The 19840-nt window shown below is 35.5% G+C and overlaps 1 protein-coding gene across 7 annotated transcripts in view; it reads left to right on the top strand.

Annotated features, from left to right (window-relative positions):
* The window catches only part of ATRNL1 (attractin like 1), an 899374-nt gene that overhangs the window by 353463 nt on the left and 526071 nt on the right, over window positions 1–19840 (top strand). For all 7 annotated transcript variants that reach the window (XR_011648991.1, XM_058298321.1, XM_058298320.2 and 4 more), the window contains one exon: window positions 17178–17272. Coding sequence is in view for 6 of the 7 variants with exons in the window: in XM_058298321.1 (XP_058154304.1) it covers window positions 17178–17272 (95 nt within the window). In the remaining variant the exon portion in view is untranslated. The remainder of the gene's footprint in view (window positions 1–17177; window positions 17273–19840) is intronic.

Below are 19840 nucleotides of genomic sequence, written 5' to 3'. Positions count from 1 at the left end.
AAGAAGTGGAATGAAATAACAACAGAAAACAGAAGATTGAAAAATGAAGGAAAGAAAAGAAATAGCATAGGTAGAAAAAATCAGTAAAAGAAAAAAAGGAAACAGTGAAAGGGGAAACACAAGAAACAAGGAAAAGATAGCAGCAACTAATTTTTAAAAAGGAGAAAGAAAGAAACAAAAACAAGGAAAAAGAGCCTTCCCTCTTAAGGACCTTTCTAGGCTGCCAGTGTGCATAAGTCAATCACCCTGCAGCCTGCCCTCTGCAGGTTTTGAACCAGGTTTTAGTGAGTGGAAATAAAAATAGGAAACTTTATTTTAAAAATAAGAGATCCAATAAAAAAAAGCTAATACAAAAAGAATGTCTGTATGTTCCCTGTCATAATGTATCAGTTGGATGCCTGATAACCTGGTAGATCACTTCTCTAAGAAGGACCAGGAGTCAAACCAGGGATCTTTTACATGCAAGGTGGCAATTCCTCCACTGAGCTAAAATGTCTCCTTAGGTTAGTTAGCCTTTCAGAAACCCATCTGCCTGCTCTCCCTCCCTTGGTCAGCTTAGATTCTTATCAGTTTGCCAGTGTCCTGCTGATTAGGTGCTTATCTAATTCCACTCTTTACCTTGGTGGCTAGGTGTGACTACCTGCCTGAGGAGAGTCTACCCCCCCCCCCCCCACTTTCCCTGTTGGGTTGGGGTCCCTTCGGAGATTCAAAGGGGGCTCAGCTGTTCAAACTCACCACAAAGAAACCATTCTTTCCCCTCTGGACCCTTCTTCCTCCCAGGGAATGTCCTTTCCACTGTTTGGAACAGCGAGCCAGGGGCTTCACCTAGGCTATTTGCCCTGAGAGCAGGTTATATGTGCGGCTTCCAGCCACATATACCCTAGTTTTCCAGTACCCTACTAGATCAATCAGTGCACCTTGCTCTTCTATATATATTCAAAACAACTCCTTCAGATAGGTTTCTTCCCTCTCTCCACTCTTTTGTTGTGAGAGGGTCAGACTCTGCCTACCCACCAAATATGATCATGAACTCATGTTTTTGAACAAATGTTTATCTATATATGAGAATCTGTTTGACTTTGGCTGACTATCAGAATTCTCAGAAACAAATATAGTGAAAAGAAATTAAAATAACATTTATTGAATGCCTTTTTTCATGAGAGTTTCCTCTAACCCCTATACATGCACAATTATGTTCAGTTCTCAGAGTTATTTATGAGATAGACTGTTTTATCTTCTTTGTACTAATGAGTCTCCCTGAATTTAATTAATTTGCAAAGTTGGTAAGTGAGAAATTCCAAGCTACTTCTCCTTAAATGCTGTGGACAGTGCTAAATTAAAAGTGAAATATAGTGATGTCATCAGCATGGCGATGCAACATATCCTGTGGGAAATTCTCCCCACAGAAATAATTAATAACAGGATAAATCCCACTTGCTTGGTATTCTAGAGGATAGTAGCTATTGGAGTAGGAGTCCACAAAAGCTGAATTGATGAAAAAAAAAAAAAAACACCCCCAAAAATGTAGGAGATCTACAACCCAGACTTGCCAGTCTGGAACCTTCCTCCTCACTTGGTCCCATGCTGTTAAAGAGTCACACAGAGGCAGCAAGACCTGGGTCCCTCCATCCATGATGCAGACCATATGCCATTCACATCAGAGTTAGAACCCCATGCATATCCAGGCAAAGGATCATGTCTGTAGAGACCCAGAGCAAAATGCAAATGGCTAGTGAGTGAGTGCGTACAAAACAGTCACCAGAAAATAAGAGACTGCAGCAGAACTTTTGCCAAGAAGTGTGCACACTCAAACCACTCTCTGATTGTTGGATCACCTCTTCAAAAAAAATGGACCTTTGTGAACATCAAATACCCTAACATGAAAGTAACTGATGCAGAAGAGCCTTACAGAAAATGAAAAGTTGTGGGATGGTGACTGAACTGCTGTAAGGCTCCTTTTCATTACACTTTTATGTTCCAGAACATAAAAGTGTAATGAAAAGGGGGCACTGAGGGAGGGACAGAAGGAGCTGGGGAGAAAATTCTTTACAAAAACAAACAGAATAGATGAGGAATCCTGGACAAGGAACAGAGGAAAGAAAGCATTCTTTTCGATGTGAAATAATTGCATATAAAAGGGCAATCTTAAAAGTTGTAATGCATTTGTAGGTTAAGTATCAGATGCAGAATTGCCTAGAAAATCTGTACAGCTAAACACAGGCTACTCTAATGGTCTTGCATAAGTCAGATCAAGTATCAAAGAGGAGCCTTAAAACATAGCCAATCAACAATAAAACCCTAGGTATGAAGGAGAAGCTGACCTTCAGAGTTAGCACATCAAAATGATCAGATGCTCAGACATCAGCAAAAAATTACAAGCTATACTAAGCAATGGGACGATATGGCTCAGTCAAGGGAACAAATTAAAACTGCAGACAAGACACAGACTTTGGAATATCTAATCAAAAAAGTTCAAACAAATATCCTAAATCTATTCAAGGAGATGAAAGAAAACATGGATAAAAATAAACTAATGATTATAGTGCTGAAAGATATTAAGAAGATATTATAGGAGCATAAAGATGAATTTCAACTTTTACAGGCAGAAGAAAGAATTAGCTAACTTAAAAACAGAACAATTGGAAATTTTCTCAGGGACTTGGGTGACAGCATGAAGCTTACAACCATATGCCTCATGTGAGTTTAGAGGTAGAAGATAAGGGAAAAGCAGCAGAAAGAATATTCAAAGAAATGATGGTTGAAAATTTCCCAAGTCTTATGAAAGACACAAATACACATCTTTAAGAAACACAACGCACTCCAAATGGAGTAAAACTGAGTAGACTTACTCCAAAATGCGTATTAATCAGGTCAAATGCCAAAGATAAAGAGAGAATTCTGAAAGTAGCAATAGGAAAACATTAGTCACACACAAGGGATCCTCAATAAGACTAAGTTCCAATTTCTCATCAGAAACCATGGAGGCAAGAAAGTGGTGGTATGCTATATTTAAGTGCCATGATATATTTAAGGTACTGAAAAGAGACTAACTGTCAGCCAAAAATTCTTTATCCAGAAAAACTCTATTTCAAAATGAGGGAAAGTTTAAAACATTCACAGATAAACAAAAACTTGGAGAGTTCATCACCAAAAGACCTGCCCTACAAGAATTGCTAAAGGGAGCTCTTCAGGTTGAAAGGAAAAGTCAGGAGAGTGGCTTGGAACAGTGTGAAGAAATAAAGATCTTCAGTAAAGTTAAATAGATAAATGCAAAACACAGTACTGCTGTATACTTAATAAATAGTTCTACACTTTAATTCCTACAAAAGTTATACAATTGAATAAGAAATGGTCATATTTCCTGATGAGGGACATGCAAAATATAGAAGGTAATGTGGGGCAAAAAAACAACATAAAGAGGGAAATCAGACAGATATGGGAGCAGAGAACATGCATGCTATTGAAGCAAAGTTGGTATATTTTCAAATTAGTTGGTTATATGCTTAGGTTGTGTAATACAAAGTCCAGGGTTATCACAAAGAAAGTATTTTTAAAATATACAAAAATGGAAATGAGAAAAGGATTAGTCAGATACATCAAAAAAGATAAACTATACCAAAAAGGGGGTCTACAATAAGGAAAAGAAAGAAAGAAAAAAAGATATAAGAAGGGAAGACAGAGTTAAGGGTTCAAATGTACAGGGTTCCTATTTGGAATGATGGAGATGGTAGCACAGCATTGTCAACATAGTTAGAAGGGAAAATGTTAGGTTGTGTATGTTGTAACAGAATAGTAATTTTTTAAAAACCATGGATCTGCACTCTGCAAACTGTGACCCCTAAATTAAATCATGGATTATAGTTAATAGTTCAATTATTTAGATGTGCTTCATCAATTGTAACAAATGTTCCACACCAATACAAGGTGTTAATACTAGGGTAGTATATGAGAATCCTGTATTGTATGCTCAATTGTTTTGTACACCTACAAATTCTCTAATATAGAAAAAAGAAGACAAAAAAAAAAAAAAACAAAAAAACCAGAGGACAAAATTGCTTAAGGAAGTGCTGCTTTTATAGTAGTAACAATGAATGTTAATGGACTAAACTCTCAATTAAAAGACACAGATTGGCAGAATAGATTTTAAAAAGCATGATCCAACTCTATGTTGTTTACAACCCTATGTCTAAAGATACAAATAGGTTGAAATAGAAAAGATGGAAAGAGATAATCTGTGCAAATAGTAACCAAAAGAGAGCTGGAGTAGCTATACTAATATTGGACAAAATAAATTTTAAGTTGAAAGCTGTTACAAGAGGCAAAGAAGGATATTGTTTATGAATAAAATGTTCAATCCACCAAGAAATGATAACAATCTTAAATATTTATGCACTTGATCACCAGCTCCAAAATAAATGTGGCAAATAGTTGCAAAACTGAGGGGAGAAATAGACATCTCTATAACAGTTTTTAGAGACTTAAAAACACCACTCTCATCAATAGATATAGTATCTAGAAAGAAGATATTTAAGGAAATAGAGAACTTGAATAATATCATAAATGAACCAGACCTAACAGACATGTACAGAACATTGCACCCCAAAACAACAAGATATACATTCTTCTCAAGTACACATGGATTCTTCTCTAGGATAAACCACATGTTTCACAAAACAAGTCTGAATAAATTTAAAAAGATTGAAATTATACAAACCATCTTTTCTAACCACAGTGGAATGAAGCTGGAAATCAATAAGAAGCAGAGAACTAACAAAGGCAATGGAGGAATACTGGTATGGGATACCATTGACAGGGGATATATGGCTGACAGGGAGCTGTACAGAACATATGTCCAGGGTGCATGGCAATGTTTGGATATACTCATAGTGGCAACAATTAAAAACCACAGCAGGGGGGGTACTGGGTTCCTGGCCAGTGGTGCTCTGTTGTGGTTCCTAGGGGAGCAGCGACAGTCTCCCAGGTGCAGCGGCGGGGACTGGGAGGGAGTGAGGGTTCAACAGTGAGCCCCTGACACTAATGACTATGCTTGTGAGCTGATAAGCCTAAAATAAGAACAAGGCCTAGAGCAGCATTGTGCCTGGGAATTTCCTCCTGTCAGCCTTCATGTTGCTCAAATGTGGCCAGTCTCGAAGCCAAACTCAGCATGTAAATGCAATGCCTTCCCCCCAGTGTGGGACATGACACCCGGGGATGAGCCTCCCTGGCACCAAGGGACCACTATCAACTACCAACTGATGATGCAACTGGAAAATGACCTTATACGGAAGGTTCAATGCGGATCAGCGGAATATCCCTGTCTACTTAAAATAACATGACTTTAAAATGCTGTTTGACCTAAGGTAAGGGGGAAATGGAAAGGAGAAATGAGTTTATATGGCTACGAGTCTCTAAAAAAGAGTCTGGAGGCTGTCAGAAGGATTGCCCTTATGCACAACTGAGCAGAGTCTGAGAGACAGATAAAGCAGATACAACCCCCAGATATCGGTTCCTTCAAGGGCTAAAGAGACCCATGGGAGTTATGGTCATGGCCGATGGGGTTAACTGCCAGGTCAGATGGCCCCTCTTTGGAACTCGTGTTTATGTGTGATGAATCTGGACTCAGATGGGATCTCTCTTCATAAGACTTTCATGCTAATGTGCTGGAGGTGCAGTTAGTGTCGGGGTTTAAGATATATTTAGGGGATTTGAATCTCTGGACTGACAATGTGATAGCCAGGTCCTGAGCCTCAACAGACTCCAGCACCTACAATCTGACTTATTGGGCTCACCACACTCAGCTAAGATGGAGTTGAAGAAGGACAACCACTACACCATGGAGCCGAGAGTGATTACAACTGAAAGTGGGAGGATTGCATCCAGCATCCATGTGGAATCTGAGCCTCCTCTTGACATAGAGGTGCAATGGACACAACCAATCCAATGTCCACATAGAAAAGGTGGCATTGGATTGAGAAAAGTGGACATGATGGCTGATGGGTATGGGGAAAGGCAGGAAGAGATGAGAGGTGGAGGCATCTTTGGGACATGGAGCTGCCCTGGATGGTGCTTCAGGGGCAATCACCGGACATTGTAAATCCTCACAGGGTCCACTGGATGGAATGGGGGAGAGTATGGGCCATGATGTGGACCATTGACCATGAGGTGCAGAGGTGCCCAAAGATGTACTTGCCAAATGCAATGGATGTGTCATGATGATGGGAAGGAGTGTTGCTGGGGGGGGGAGAGGTGGGGTGGGGGTGGTAGGGTTGAATGGGACCTCATATATATATATTTTTAATGTAATATTATTACAAATTCAATAAAAAATAAATAAAAGAAAAAAATAAAAATAAAAATATGAAGGGGAAAAAAAAAAGAATTAAATATATTTTGTAAAGTCATGTAGTTAATAATTATAAGTCACCATAAAAAAGACTGAGGTTAGAGAATGGAAAGCTGAGGTTTAACCTGTGCATAATTGGTAAAAAATTTTTTGTAAATCTTTGGTAATGAATAGAGATGGGGAAAGGATATCATGGTGTTTGAAACTAGTAGTGCTATTGTATGGTTAGGACAGTGGTGGAAAGTGAATGTCTAAGGTCATGGATATCACTAAAAGGAAAGCTAGAAACTGTAACATGGGACTGCACATAATAGTAAAACTTCATGTCAAACACAAATATGAGTAACATTGCCTATATAAGACATTGCCTATATAAAATATAAGTACAAATATACTATATTATTATACACCTGTATAACTGATTTTTAAAATGATATGGATAGAGAAAAATGTTACAGAATAATTCTTCATTTGCATTAAAAAACCATTATGTTAAGTGAAATAAAAAAAAAAAGAAGCAGAGAACTTGAAAATCTACAAATATATAGAAACCAAAGGATAAAATGGGTGAAGAAACTACTGCTCTTGCAGTAATAACCATACATTGTTAATGGATTAAACTTTTCAATCAAAAGACATAGGCCAGAAGAATGGATAAAAAATTAGAACCATCTATATGCTTTCTACAACAGACTTACCTTAGATTCAAGGATAAATAGGTTGAATGTGAAAGCCTGGTAAAAGATATCCATGCATGCAGTAACCAAAATAGCTTGTGTAGCTATACTTCCATTGTATGAGATAGAGTTATCAGCAAAGCAAAGGATAGACATTATTTATACTAATAAAAGGGACAATCCACCAGGAAGAAATAATAATCATAAATATTTATGCACCTAACCATGGTGCTCCAAAGTACATGAGGCAAATACTGGCAAAAATGTTGGTAGAAATAGATGTCTCTACAGTAATAGGTGGAGATTTCAATATACCACTCTTATCATTGGATAGAACATCTAGGCAGAGGACTGATAAGGAAAGAGAGATTGAAAAATATGATAAATGAACTAGACCTAATAGACATTGTAGTAATTTGATATTATTTATAAATCCCCAAAAAGATATTTGATTATGTTTGTAAGCTTCACTGTTCCTCTGGGCGTGATACCCTTTGACTGTATTAGATTCAGCTCAGATGTCTTTGATTAGATTATGTTAAGCTTAGAACTTTGATTCGACTGTGTCATTAGGGTGACTCAGTTTGAGTCCCTCCTCCTTTCGTGGGCTATATAAATGGACCCCTTGATCAAAGAGACACACAGAAGTAGATACACAGCAGAAGATACATGGGAATATGGCAGAGAAGAGAACTTGATCCTGAGGCCTTGGAGAGAGATGAGCTATTTGTCTGATAGCAGCTGAAGAGACCAGAGACCTCAGTAGCTAAGAAGACCCAGAAAGAATCAAGCCCTCCAGCCTACATCTGAGGTTGGAAGAAGCTGGGCCCACAGAGCCATAAGAAAGAGAGGAAGGCTGAACCCTCACAGACATCGCCCGCCTCCTTGCTCCAACATGTGGTAACAGACTTTGGTGAGGAAGTACCTCTTATGATACCTTGAGTTGGACTCTTTTAATACCTTGTAACTGTAAGCTTTTACTCCAAATAACCTTTATAAAAGCCAACAGATTTTTTGTATTTTGTGTTAGCACCCATTTGGCTGACTAATACAGACATATATAGAATATTGCACCCTGAAACTGCAGCATATACATTCTTCTCAAATGCTCATGGATCTTTCTCCAGGATAGACCACGTGTTGGTTCACAAAACAGGTCTCAATATATTTAAAAATTGAAATTTTACAAGGTACTTTCTATGATCATAATAGAATGAAGCTGGAAATCAATAACGTGCTAAAGGGTAAATTCACAAATATATGGAGATTAAACAACACACTCTTAAATAATCAGTGGGTCAAAGAAGAAAGTGCAAGAGAAATCAGTAAATATCTCAAGACAAATGAAAATGAGAACACACCATATAGCAAAGGAAGTTGTGAGAGGGAAAATTTTAGCTCTCAATGTTTACATTTAAAAAAGGATAAAAGTGTTAAAATCAAATACCTAATTACACAGCTGGAGAAACTAGAAAAATAATAGTAAACTAATCCCAAATCAAGCAGAAGGAAAGAAATAAAAATGATTAGAGCAGAAATAATTTTTTGAGAACAAGAAATTAGAATCTCCAAAACCAAGAATTGGTTCTTCGAGATGATCACCGAAATCGAAAAATGCTTAGCTTGACTGACAAAACAGTAGTGAAGAAGCAAATAAATAAATTCAGAAATGAGAGAGGCAAACGTATCACTGACCCCAATGAAATAGACAGGGTCATAAGAGCATATTATGAACAACTGCATGTCACCAAACTACACACCGTAGAAGAAATGGACAGCTTCCTAGGAACATACAAACAACATACACCAACCCTAGAAGTTATAGAAGACCTCCACAAACCAATCACAAATTAAGAGATTGAAACAGTCATCAAAAACTTCTCAAAAACGAAAAGCCCAGGGCCACATGGTTTTATAGGTGAATTCTACCAGTCATTCAAAGGAGATTTAATAAGAATCTTGCCCAAACTCTTCCAAAAAACTGAACAGGAGGGAACACTGCCAATCTCATTCTATGAAGCCAACAGCACCCTAATAGCAAAGCTAGATAAAGATATTATGAGAAAAGAAAATTACAACCCAATTTGTCTAATGGTTACAGTTGCAAATATCCTCAACATAACTCTTGCCAAGCAAATACAAAGCACACTAAATGAATTCTACATTACGATAAAGAGAGTTTATCCTAGGTATGCAAGGATGGTTCAATGGAAGAAAATCAGTCAAAGTGATACATCAATTTTATAAACCAGAGAAGAAAAATCATCTGATCATTTCAATTGACACAGAAAAGGCATTTTGACATACTTGTTTCTTGATTTTAAAAAACTACTTGGAAAGATAGGAATAGAAGGAAACTTTCTCAACATGGTAAAATGTGTATATGAAAGACCTGTAGTTAACACTGTACTCTATTGTGAAAGAGTGAAATTCAGCTTTCCTGCTGAGAATGGAGGCAAGACAAGGATGCCTACTGTCACCACTGTTATTCAATACTGTGCTAGAAGTTCTAACTACAGCAATTAGGCAATATAAAGAAATAAAAGGCACCTAAATAGTAAAGGAAGAAGAAAGTCTATTGTTGCTCGCTAATGACATGATTCTATACCTAGAAAACCTCAAAATCCATAACAAAACTATTTGAGCTAATAAATGAGCAAAGTGGTGCTGTGCAATTAATATGCAAGACTCAGTAGCATTTCTATACACTACGAATAAGAAATCTGAGGAAGAAGTCAGGAAAAAAATTCCATTTACAATAGTGACTGAAAGAATCATATATTGGTCATAAACTTAACCTAGGACATAAAGGACCTGTATTCAGAAAACTACTTGACATTGCTAAAAAAAACAAAAACAAAGGACTAAATAAATGAATGGACGTTCCAAGCTCATTAATTGGAAGACTAAATATTGTTAAGATGACTTCTACTCAGGTGATTTACAAAGTCAATGCAACTCCAGTAAAAATTCAACATCATTCTTTGCAGAAATGGAAAAGCCAATCAAATTTATTTGGAGGTGTAAGGGACCCAGAATATAAAAAAAAAAACATCTTGAAAGAAGGAAGCTGGAAGTGCACACTTTGTGAATTTAAAATTTACTATAAAGTTACAATGATCAAAACAGCATGGTACTGACATAAAGATAAATAAATAGATCAATGTAATTAAATTGAGTTTATAAATAGACCCTCACATCTATGGCCAATTGATTTTTTTTTTTCATTTAAAAAATTATTGAAATATATCACTCACACATAAACATACATAAACAATAAGTATATAGTATTCATTGTGAACTTACAAAACAAACATACATAGCATCTTACAGGACTATCATAACTCACCCTACCACCAATACCTTGCATTGTTGTTAAACATTTTAAACTAATAATTAAAGAGCATTGTCAAAATATTACTACTAACCAAAGTATTTTACCCCAACCCACCCTGTTATTTTTTATATCATTTATATATAAGCATCCATAAACAATAAGTGTATATTAAAAGTTGTGTACTTACAAAGAAAACATGCATAACATTATACAGGGGTCCCATACATCAACCCTCTGCTAATACCTTGCATTGTTATGAGACATTTGTTACATATTATGAAAGAATATTGTCAAAATCTTACTATTAATTATAGTCCTTATCTTATATTTCATGTATTTTCTCCCAACCCACCCTATTATTATTTTTTAAATATATTTTTTATGACAAAAGTTGTAAACTTATAAAACAATCATGCACATGTGCATGTGCAGAATTCCCAAATAACATCCATCTATCAATACACCACACTGTGGTGGAACATTTGTTACAGATAAAATAATATCATCTGATTGTTACCACATCTGTAATGTACATTTGACATATATTCTCCATACTGCCTCATTATCAACACAGTATATCTTTGGCATAGATGCATACATATTACCTTATTACTGCTAATCACAGTCCATAGGTCACTCCAGTTGTATTTTTCCCATGCTTCTCCACATTCCCACCACCCTGCACTAGTGATATACATTTGCTCTAGCTCACAAAGGACACTTGCATCCATACCATCAACCACAATTCTCATCCACCTCTTGGTTTACTGTGCTGTCCACTTCCTACATTATTCTCTAGCATTCTGTCAATTGACATATACAACCCTAGACTACTATTTCAGCCACATCCCCATTTATAAATTAGCTGTTACTCACTATTTGTTACCATCTACTCCATACATTTCCACACTTCTGCATTAAAGCTAATTAAAACTTCTATATGCATTATACTTCAATAGTCCATCTCAGTCCTCCTCTTATCTCCTTTAAGAATCCACCACCTACCCCCAGGGCTTGAACATATTTTCCTACAATTTCCTCCAGAAGCTTTATGTTTCTTGCTTTTATATTTAGGTTTTTGATCCATTTTGAATTAATTTTTGGATAAAGTGTAAGATAGGGGTCCTCTTTCCTTCTTTTGGCTATGGTTATACAGTTCTTTAAGCACCATTTGTTGAATATACAGTTCTTTGTGAACTGGGTAGGCTTGACATGCTAGTCAAAAATCGCTTGACCATACCTGTGAGGGTCTATTTCTGAACCATCAATTTGGTTCCATTGGTCTATGTGTCTGTCTTTATGCCAGTACCATGCTGCTTTTACCACTATAGCTAGGTAATATAATTTGAAATCTGGAGATGAGAGTTCATGTTTCCTTTTTAACATGTTTCTGGCTATTCAGGACCCCTTATCCTTTCAAAAAATTTGATAATCATGTTTTCAATTAAAAAAATGTGGGTGGAATTTTTCTCAGAATTGCATTGAATCTGTAAATCAAATTGAGTAGGCTTGACATCTTTATGATATTTAGTCTTTCAGTCCATGAGCATGGAATGTTCTTCCAGTTATTTAGGCCTCTTTTGATTTCTTTTAAGATTGAGTTGCAGTTTCCTGAATACAAGTTACTTTACATTGTTGGTTAAATTTATTCCTATTTGAGTTTTATCTGTCATATTTTATTTTCCTCACTCTTTTGACACTTTTGGGTACTTTTATTGATATAATCTTAATTTCTAGACTCTCTTCCAGGCCTTTCTTTCCTATCTTTTCTTTTCAGGCTCTAGCACACCCATTAACATTTCCTAAAATTCTGGTCTCTTGGTTAGAAATTCTGTTTCTGTTTGTCTGTGAATATTCTAAACTCGCCCTCATTTTTGAAAGACAATCTTGCCGGATATAAGATTCTTGACTGGAAGTTTTTCTCTTGTAGTATCTTAAATATATCAGACACTGTCTTCTTGCCTCCATGGTTTCTGGTTAGAAATCAGCACTTATTGGGTATCCCTTATATGCTATCCTTTGCTTTTCTCTTGCTGTTCTCAGAATTCTCTCTTTGTCTTTAGCATTTGACATTCTGATGAGTATGTGTCTCAGAGTTTGTCTATTGGGATTTTTTCAGATGGGAGTACATTGTGCTTCTTGTACAGGGATATCTATATCCTTCAATAGGGTTGGGAAATTTTCTACCATTATTTCTTCAAATACTCCTTCTGCCCCTTTTCCCTTCTCTTCTCCTTCTGGGGCACCCATGACACGTATGTTTGCATGCCTTTTGCTGTCATTTAGTTCCCTGAGACCTTGTTCAATTTTTTCCATTCTTTTCTTCCTCTGTTCTTTTGTATGCTCATTTTCAGAGGCCATTTCTTCAAGCTCCCCAATCCTTTCTTCTGCCTCTTCAAATCTGCTATTATGTGATTCCAGTGTTTTTAAAATTTCATTTATTGCACCTTTCATTCCCATATGATCAGGTATTTTTCTATGTATGCTTTCAAATTCTTCTTTGTGCTCATCCAGTGTTTTCTTAATATCTTTAATCTCTTTAGTTATCTCATTGAGTTTATTAAGGAAACTTATTTGAACATCTATGATTAGTTTTCTCAACTCCTTTATGTCATCTGGAGGCTTATCTTGTTCCTTTAACTGGGCCATAGCTTCCTGTTTCTTGGTGTGCATTATAATTTTTTGTTGGTTATCTTGGCATCTGGCTTACTAGAGTATTTATTCTGGGTGCAGTTTTTCTCTTTAGTTTAGAACTTCCTTGCTGGTTTTGCAGTAGGAGCCAAGCATGTAGTTGTTGCTGTAAACTGTAGAGGCTCAACCTGCCCTCATTGTGCCAAGGACCAATGAAGCTTCTTTCAACTTTCTCTTTTGGCAGGGGTAGGACAGAATCACAGCTGCGTGGAATAATCCAAGCCATGCAGGCCTAGACAGTAGTTGTCCAGAGAGACTGATGAGGCTTCATGCCTCTTTCTCCCCTGCTTGGGGCAGTGATGAAGCTGCAGGTATGGGCAGCAGTCTATGCAGTGCAGGTCCAAGATGACTGCAGTTGCCCCAGTAGACTTCTGATTTTTCAGTCTGTGCCAGCCAAAGGTACCTGCAGTTACCTGATAGGCTGGTGCAGGGCCTGCCAGCCTCCTCCCTGCTAGAGGTGGGACTGAAGCCTAGGCTAGGGCTGCATGCTGATCTGGGTGAAAGAAACCAGTTCCTACCATCACTGTGATTTTGAGTCCTGGCTTCCCCTCAGGCTGGGGGTAGAGTCAAAATGGTGGCTACCAGCCTCTTTCCAACTTGGACAGATTCACACCATAGCTCTTCTTAGGGTTATACCTTAGCCAGCCAAGTTTACTAATCAGCAGCCAAAACCAGTGTCCAACCATCTCCTTCTCCCCTGTTTTTGGGAAATGGAGCTTCTAGTTCCAGCCACAGAATAGCACCTGGGGCAGCTTGCACTGTCAAAGTAGGATAATCATGGGCTTCCGTGGCTTGGCTGGTAATTTCCCAGAGAGGCTGGTCTGGGTCTCCCAAGCTTCCTCCCTCCCAGAGGTGGGCTGGGGCTTAAGCTAGACCTGCAGTCTGATCTGGATTTAAAGACGCCAGTCCCTACCCACACTGTGATTTTCTGTCTGCCCCACTTCCCCTCAAGCCAGGCACAGAATGAAGATGGCAGTTGCTGGCCTCTTTCTAACTTGGACAGGCTCAAACTTTAGCTGTTCTCAGGATTATACTGTAGCCTGCTGAATTTACTCATCATTAGCTGAAGTTGGCACCCAACCATCTCTTCTTCCCCCATTTTTGGGAAGTAGCGCTTTCAATTCCAGTTGCAGAATAGCTCCCAAGGCAGTTTGTGCCTCCAGTGGAGGATGGGCACTGACTTCTGTGGTGTGGAACGCTCTGCTTATGAATCTTCTCTGCAAATGGGCAGTCTCCTCCTTCCATTCCTTCAAGGATGTGGCAGGATACTCTTCTGGTCTCCTGGAGCTCCCAAACAGGTGCTTCGGCTAGCTCCAGATACCTCTAGGTGTTTACTAGGTTCCCTGTAGCAAGAGCTGACTCTAGGAGCTCCTTACTCCACCACCATCTTGCTGGTTGTCCCCCAGTTGATTTTTGAGACAGTTTCCAAGTCAACTCAAGTGGGAAAGCATAGTCTGTTCAACGAAGGGTGCTGGGAGAACTGGATATCCCTATCCAAAAGAAAGGAGGATCCCTTTCTCACATCTTTTACAAAAATTAACTCAAAATGCAAATAAGGCCAAAATATAAGTATCAGGATTATAGAACTCCTAGAAGAAAATGTAGGGAAGCATCTTCAGGATCTTGTGTTCAGCAGTTTTTTCTTAGCCTTTACACCTAAAGTGCACAAACTACAAAGAAGAAATAGATAAAAGGAACTTCATCAAAATAAAAAATATTTCGACCTCAATGACTTTATCATGAAAATAGAGGCAACCTAAACAATGGGAGAAAACATTTGAAAACCACATATCAGATTTGGCTTTACTAGCCAAAATATATAAACATATCTTACAACTCAACTATAAATATTCAAACAAAGCATTTAAAAAAACGTCCAAAAGGCTTGAATAGACATTTTTCCAAAGAGGACAGCAAACTGGCCAAAAAGCACATACAAAGACATTCAACATCATTAGCAATTAAGGGTATTTAAATCAAACCTACAATAAGATACCATTTCACTCCCACTAGAATGGCTGCTATTAAAAAAACCAGGAACTTGCAAGTGTTTGGAAGATGTAGAGAAATAGGAAAACTCATTTACTGTTGGTGGAAATGAAAAATAGTATAGCATCTCTGGAAGACATTTTGGTGGTTCTTTTGAAATTTAGGTATAGAATTACTATATGGCCCTGCCGTCCCACTTCTCAGTGTATACTCCAAATGTTTGAATGCAGGGACTCAGCCAGACATACTTACCAATGTTCATAGTGGCATTATTCACAATGACCAAAATTGGAAGTATCCCAAGGGTCCACTAACTGATGAATGGGTAAATAAAATGCAGTATATTACATATTATTCAGCCCTAAAAATGAAGTTCTCATATATGCGATAACATAGATGACTTTGAAGACATAATGTTGAGTGAAATAACCCAGGTACAAAAGGATAAATATTTTATTATCTCACTGATATGAAATCATTAGAACAAGCAAAATCATAGAGTCAGAACATGTAGAATGTAGGTTTCCCAGGACCAGGGTGTGGGTAGGGAATGAGGAATTAATGCTTAAATTGTACAGAATTACTATTTTGGTTCACTGTAAAGTTTAAGGTTTTGATAGGGGATGATGGTGGATGGTAGCTCCACACTGTGAATATAACTAACTAAATTATATATGTGAATGTGGCTAAAAGAAGTTTTAGGTTGTATATATGTTGCTACAATAATTTTTTTTTTAATTCATAGGACTGTGCAACACAAACACTGAAATGTATTGTGAATGATAGTGAACTATAGTTAATAGTATAGTTATTAAAATGTTCTTTCATGAATTGTAACAAATGTACCACACTAGTGCAGAGTATTAATAATAGGTTGGTATTTTGGAACTCTGTATTCTATGAATTATTTTTCTTTAAATCTACAACTTCTCTAATAACAAAAAAAGTTAAGTACAATGCTAAGTTAAATCATTAACATGGTGAAAGAGAAAATTATTAGGCCTGAATTATTTTCTCAAATAATTCAAATTAGAAATTTCTTAAAAGATTAAAAATTTATATATGGTAATTTTAGTTGCCAAATGTGATGACTTTTGCATAAATGGTGCCATTGATATAACACATGTATCAAAATTATTTTCCTTTATGATCCTAGCATGCCTGTCTTCTTGGATCTCAGATAAATAGATATTTCCAATATACACTTTGATGATTTTTATCATTGGTTACTATTTTCTTAAAAAACATATTTTTTTAAATTTAGGTTTTGTTGAAAGAGTAGAACAAATGTCATATATTCATTATTTTCTATTCATCATCCAAAGTCACATCTCCCAGTGTACTCACAAACTTTCTTCAGTTTTCTTTCAAAATATTTTTAAACTAAATTTTTAGTCATCACTCTCCAATTAACTTTAATTTGTTGGAATCTCTGACCTATTTAAACATTTTATATAGATTAAAAACCTTTTCTCTTGATATTTTATTTGCTTATGCTTCTTTTATCATGTTGTGTTTTACTCAGAAATTTAATTTTGACTCTATCTATATTTTGTTATTAATTCTTTGTACTAAATAGCCACTTTCTATGCATTACAGCTTATGAGGAGATACAGCTTATCATTAAAATTCATCTTATCAAAGAATTTTGATTTTTTAAAATAGGATACCAAAATGTCTCCTTATCTGTTTACATATAGATGTTTAGCTGGTATAAAATAACACCAAATGTGTTAGCTCTATTTCTTTCTAGTTGCAAGATTATGGTAAGATGGCATTTATTTTATTTTCTTACTTTTATTTTGTTTCCAGAACATCTAGAATAATTATGTAGCACCTTTATAATATAATATAATATAATATAATATAATATAATATAATATAATATAATATAATATAATATAATATAATATAATATATAATTTTTTAGGAATTATGATTTATTCTACATCTATGTTTTGCTTTCTGTTTTTGATAAAAAGTATTTATATTTCTTTTATATTAGTGGACTTAAAGAAGACAATTAATATTTAATGATAATCATAATTTTTGATACTGTTGTGAAATATGTTTTCACCTAACTTTTGTTTTTCAAACCATCTTTTAAACTACATATCAGGATTCTACTTTTTCCCTACAGACAGCCTTTTGATTGACTATCAGTTTACCTTCAGCTTACTGCAGGAAGATGATCGCCACCATACTGCCATAAATTTCATAGCAAATCCAGAGCAGGTGAGAATAGATCATTTATCTTTTATAATATAATTATATCATATCAAGGGATACAACTTTTCTGTTGTATTACGTTGAGATTTTACCCCTTCTTAGAATTACCACTGTAGGACTTTTGTTAAAAAAAAACTGATCCTGTTTTTTTTTTCCTTTTCTATTAATAAAACTAAGAGGTGTCTTGATACTTAGAGAATTAATGTTTGATCTTTCAGATTTTGCAAACAACCCTACAATTAAAACTGTTTATCATTTCCATATATTTCTATTCTTGTTTCAGGCTATAACAGTGTTTTTACTTATAATTATACTCTCAAACTGAGAGAAGTCTTATTTGAAAATAGAACCCTTAATTAAACATATTATATTTTCTTCCATTATACCTCACTCCATAGTAGTATATTTCTATTGTCTTTTTACGTAGTACAGTGGTTTATTTGAGTTATATGAATGCTAGAGTTCATTGGTTTTCTAATTTTACAAGTTTATAAAATTTGAATATATGAAAGATTAATATTGCATTTTAATATTAACACATCAATTCAGGAAAAGGCTCTGAGTTTATACATAAGTAATATATGTACATTGCTATCCATCTGAGTCTTCAGAAAATTAAAAATAATCTAGGGAATGAAAATATCAACTGTATAGTTTATTTGTATTTTTTTAACTAAAAATAATTCATTCAAAAATGAAGGTGATGCATTAAGTGTGTGTATTAGTCTTATTATATATTAATCCACATTGTTAAATCCAAATTATCTATTTTAATCATTTTACAAATAGGTGAAATCTGTAAATGTCTCTTAACATTTGCTAACTCCTTTCCTTTTAAAGTATTTTATTACACTTGCTTATAAGTAGTATGATTTCTTAGCTTTTCCTTTTCTAGGGAAATAAAATCTGAAAAAACTGAATAGTTCACTCTATGCAACTCCTTATTCCCCATATTTTAAGTCATATCTATGTTCTTCGGATTATATTTAAAGTTTTCACTTTTAAAATAGATTTAAAAGATATTTGCTCTCAAATACAATCTTTTCTGCACTGATGCTGTGTTTTTATACAAAGATATATTAATAATATATCAAAGTATTTCTCAGTGTGATAAAATTTGATGGGCTTTATAATCACAATTGGCTTATTGATTATTTAATATTAAGTCCAAACATGGGGTTCTTCAAGAATATAAGAAAATTAAATGCAAACGGGGTATCTCATTCAAAATTTGAGTGTTAGTAATATCTATCCCCAGTATTTTATAATACTGGGCATGCCATTTACAAAGGTCCAGATAAGTGAGAGTTCTAGTTTTCCTTTCTCTTGACTACCCTCTCCTTCTTTAATTTTTATAAGTCCTCAAGTATTTTCAAATGTCTCGGGTTTCACTTACTTTTCTATTGTCCATTTGAAGCCAAGAACCTAGACACATGTTCTTGGAAGCTGAAGGATTCTAAACTACTACCAGAGATGTTGCTAAGAATGCTTATAACATCATTTTGTATAATTCCCCTAATTAAAGAGATATTTATCTTGGAACAGTCTGTGAAATATGGATTATTGGCCAGGGCTTCCTAGTTACCCTACAAGAAAATAATAAAAAGTAAATGTCTTAGTTACATATGCATTTTCTACATTTTGATAACAGATTTAATTTTAACCAACTATGTATCACTTCTACCCAGTGCCTTCATATGAACAATTTCTGGGGTGGGTGTCTGTATAACCTGACCTTTCAAACTTATCCATATCTAACTAGCAGTGTTCTAAATGACTAATTTTACTATTTATTGGGGGGGGGGGGATAATTCCAATGTCATTTCTTTCAGCATGGCATTTTTTGCCCATGGCCCTAAATGCTTCTTTATAAGGCTTTGCTTATGTTAACCTACCATTTCCGTAATACTTAAATTGGAATTGATAAATGATGGACTAAAAATTCAAGAAGAGTTTTATACATTTTTTTTATCAGTTGGAAATTTTACATGTCTATTAAAACAACAGCAGCAGTTATTCACATATTTATCCCAATCCAAGTGCGAGACACAGTTATAAAAAGGCCACTTCAAAAGAAAATAAAGGTTTAAGCTTTCATAGGGGTGCACTGCTTCTGCAATTTTGCTTTAATAAAAATTCAACTAATTTTGAACAACTTCACTATTATTTTTTTTAAAGGAAAAGTAAAAGAAGACATTCTGTTTTATTGGATCTAATTAAAACAACTGCACTATCATTATCAGCACTGTGGCCAAACCTTGATAAGTTTTTTTTTTTTTAATTATCTTATTTAATGCTCATAAGAACTTCCTGATGGAGGTCATCATATCCCCATTTTAAAGATAAGGAAATTGTTTTTCAAAAAGGACAAGTAACCTTTATAATATTATATTACATGTATGCTAAAGAGCTGAACTATGAACGTAAGGTTATCTGACGTGACAGGAAACTCTTCACTTGTGCTCTTCACATCCGTGCATAGATAATTTGTCAGCTATAGAGCAGTTGTTGACTTTCAAGTCTGGGAAGTTCATTATGATGACATAAATCAGTATTTCAATCAGCGATGTTTTT

Source organism: Dasypus novemcinctus, chromosome 6 (assembly GCF_030445035.2).
Source record: "Dasypus novemcinctus isolate mDasNov1 chromosome 6, mDasNov1.1.hap2, whole genome shotgun sequence".
Lineage (NCBI taxonomy): Eukaryota > Metazoa > Chordata > Mammalia > Cingulata > Dasypodidae > Dasypus > Dasypus novemcinctus.
This window is presented reverse-complemented; position numbering and strand designations above follow the sequence as displayed.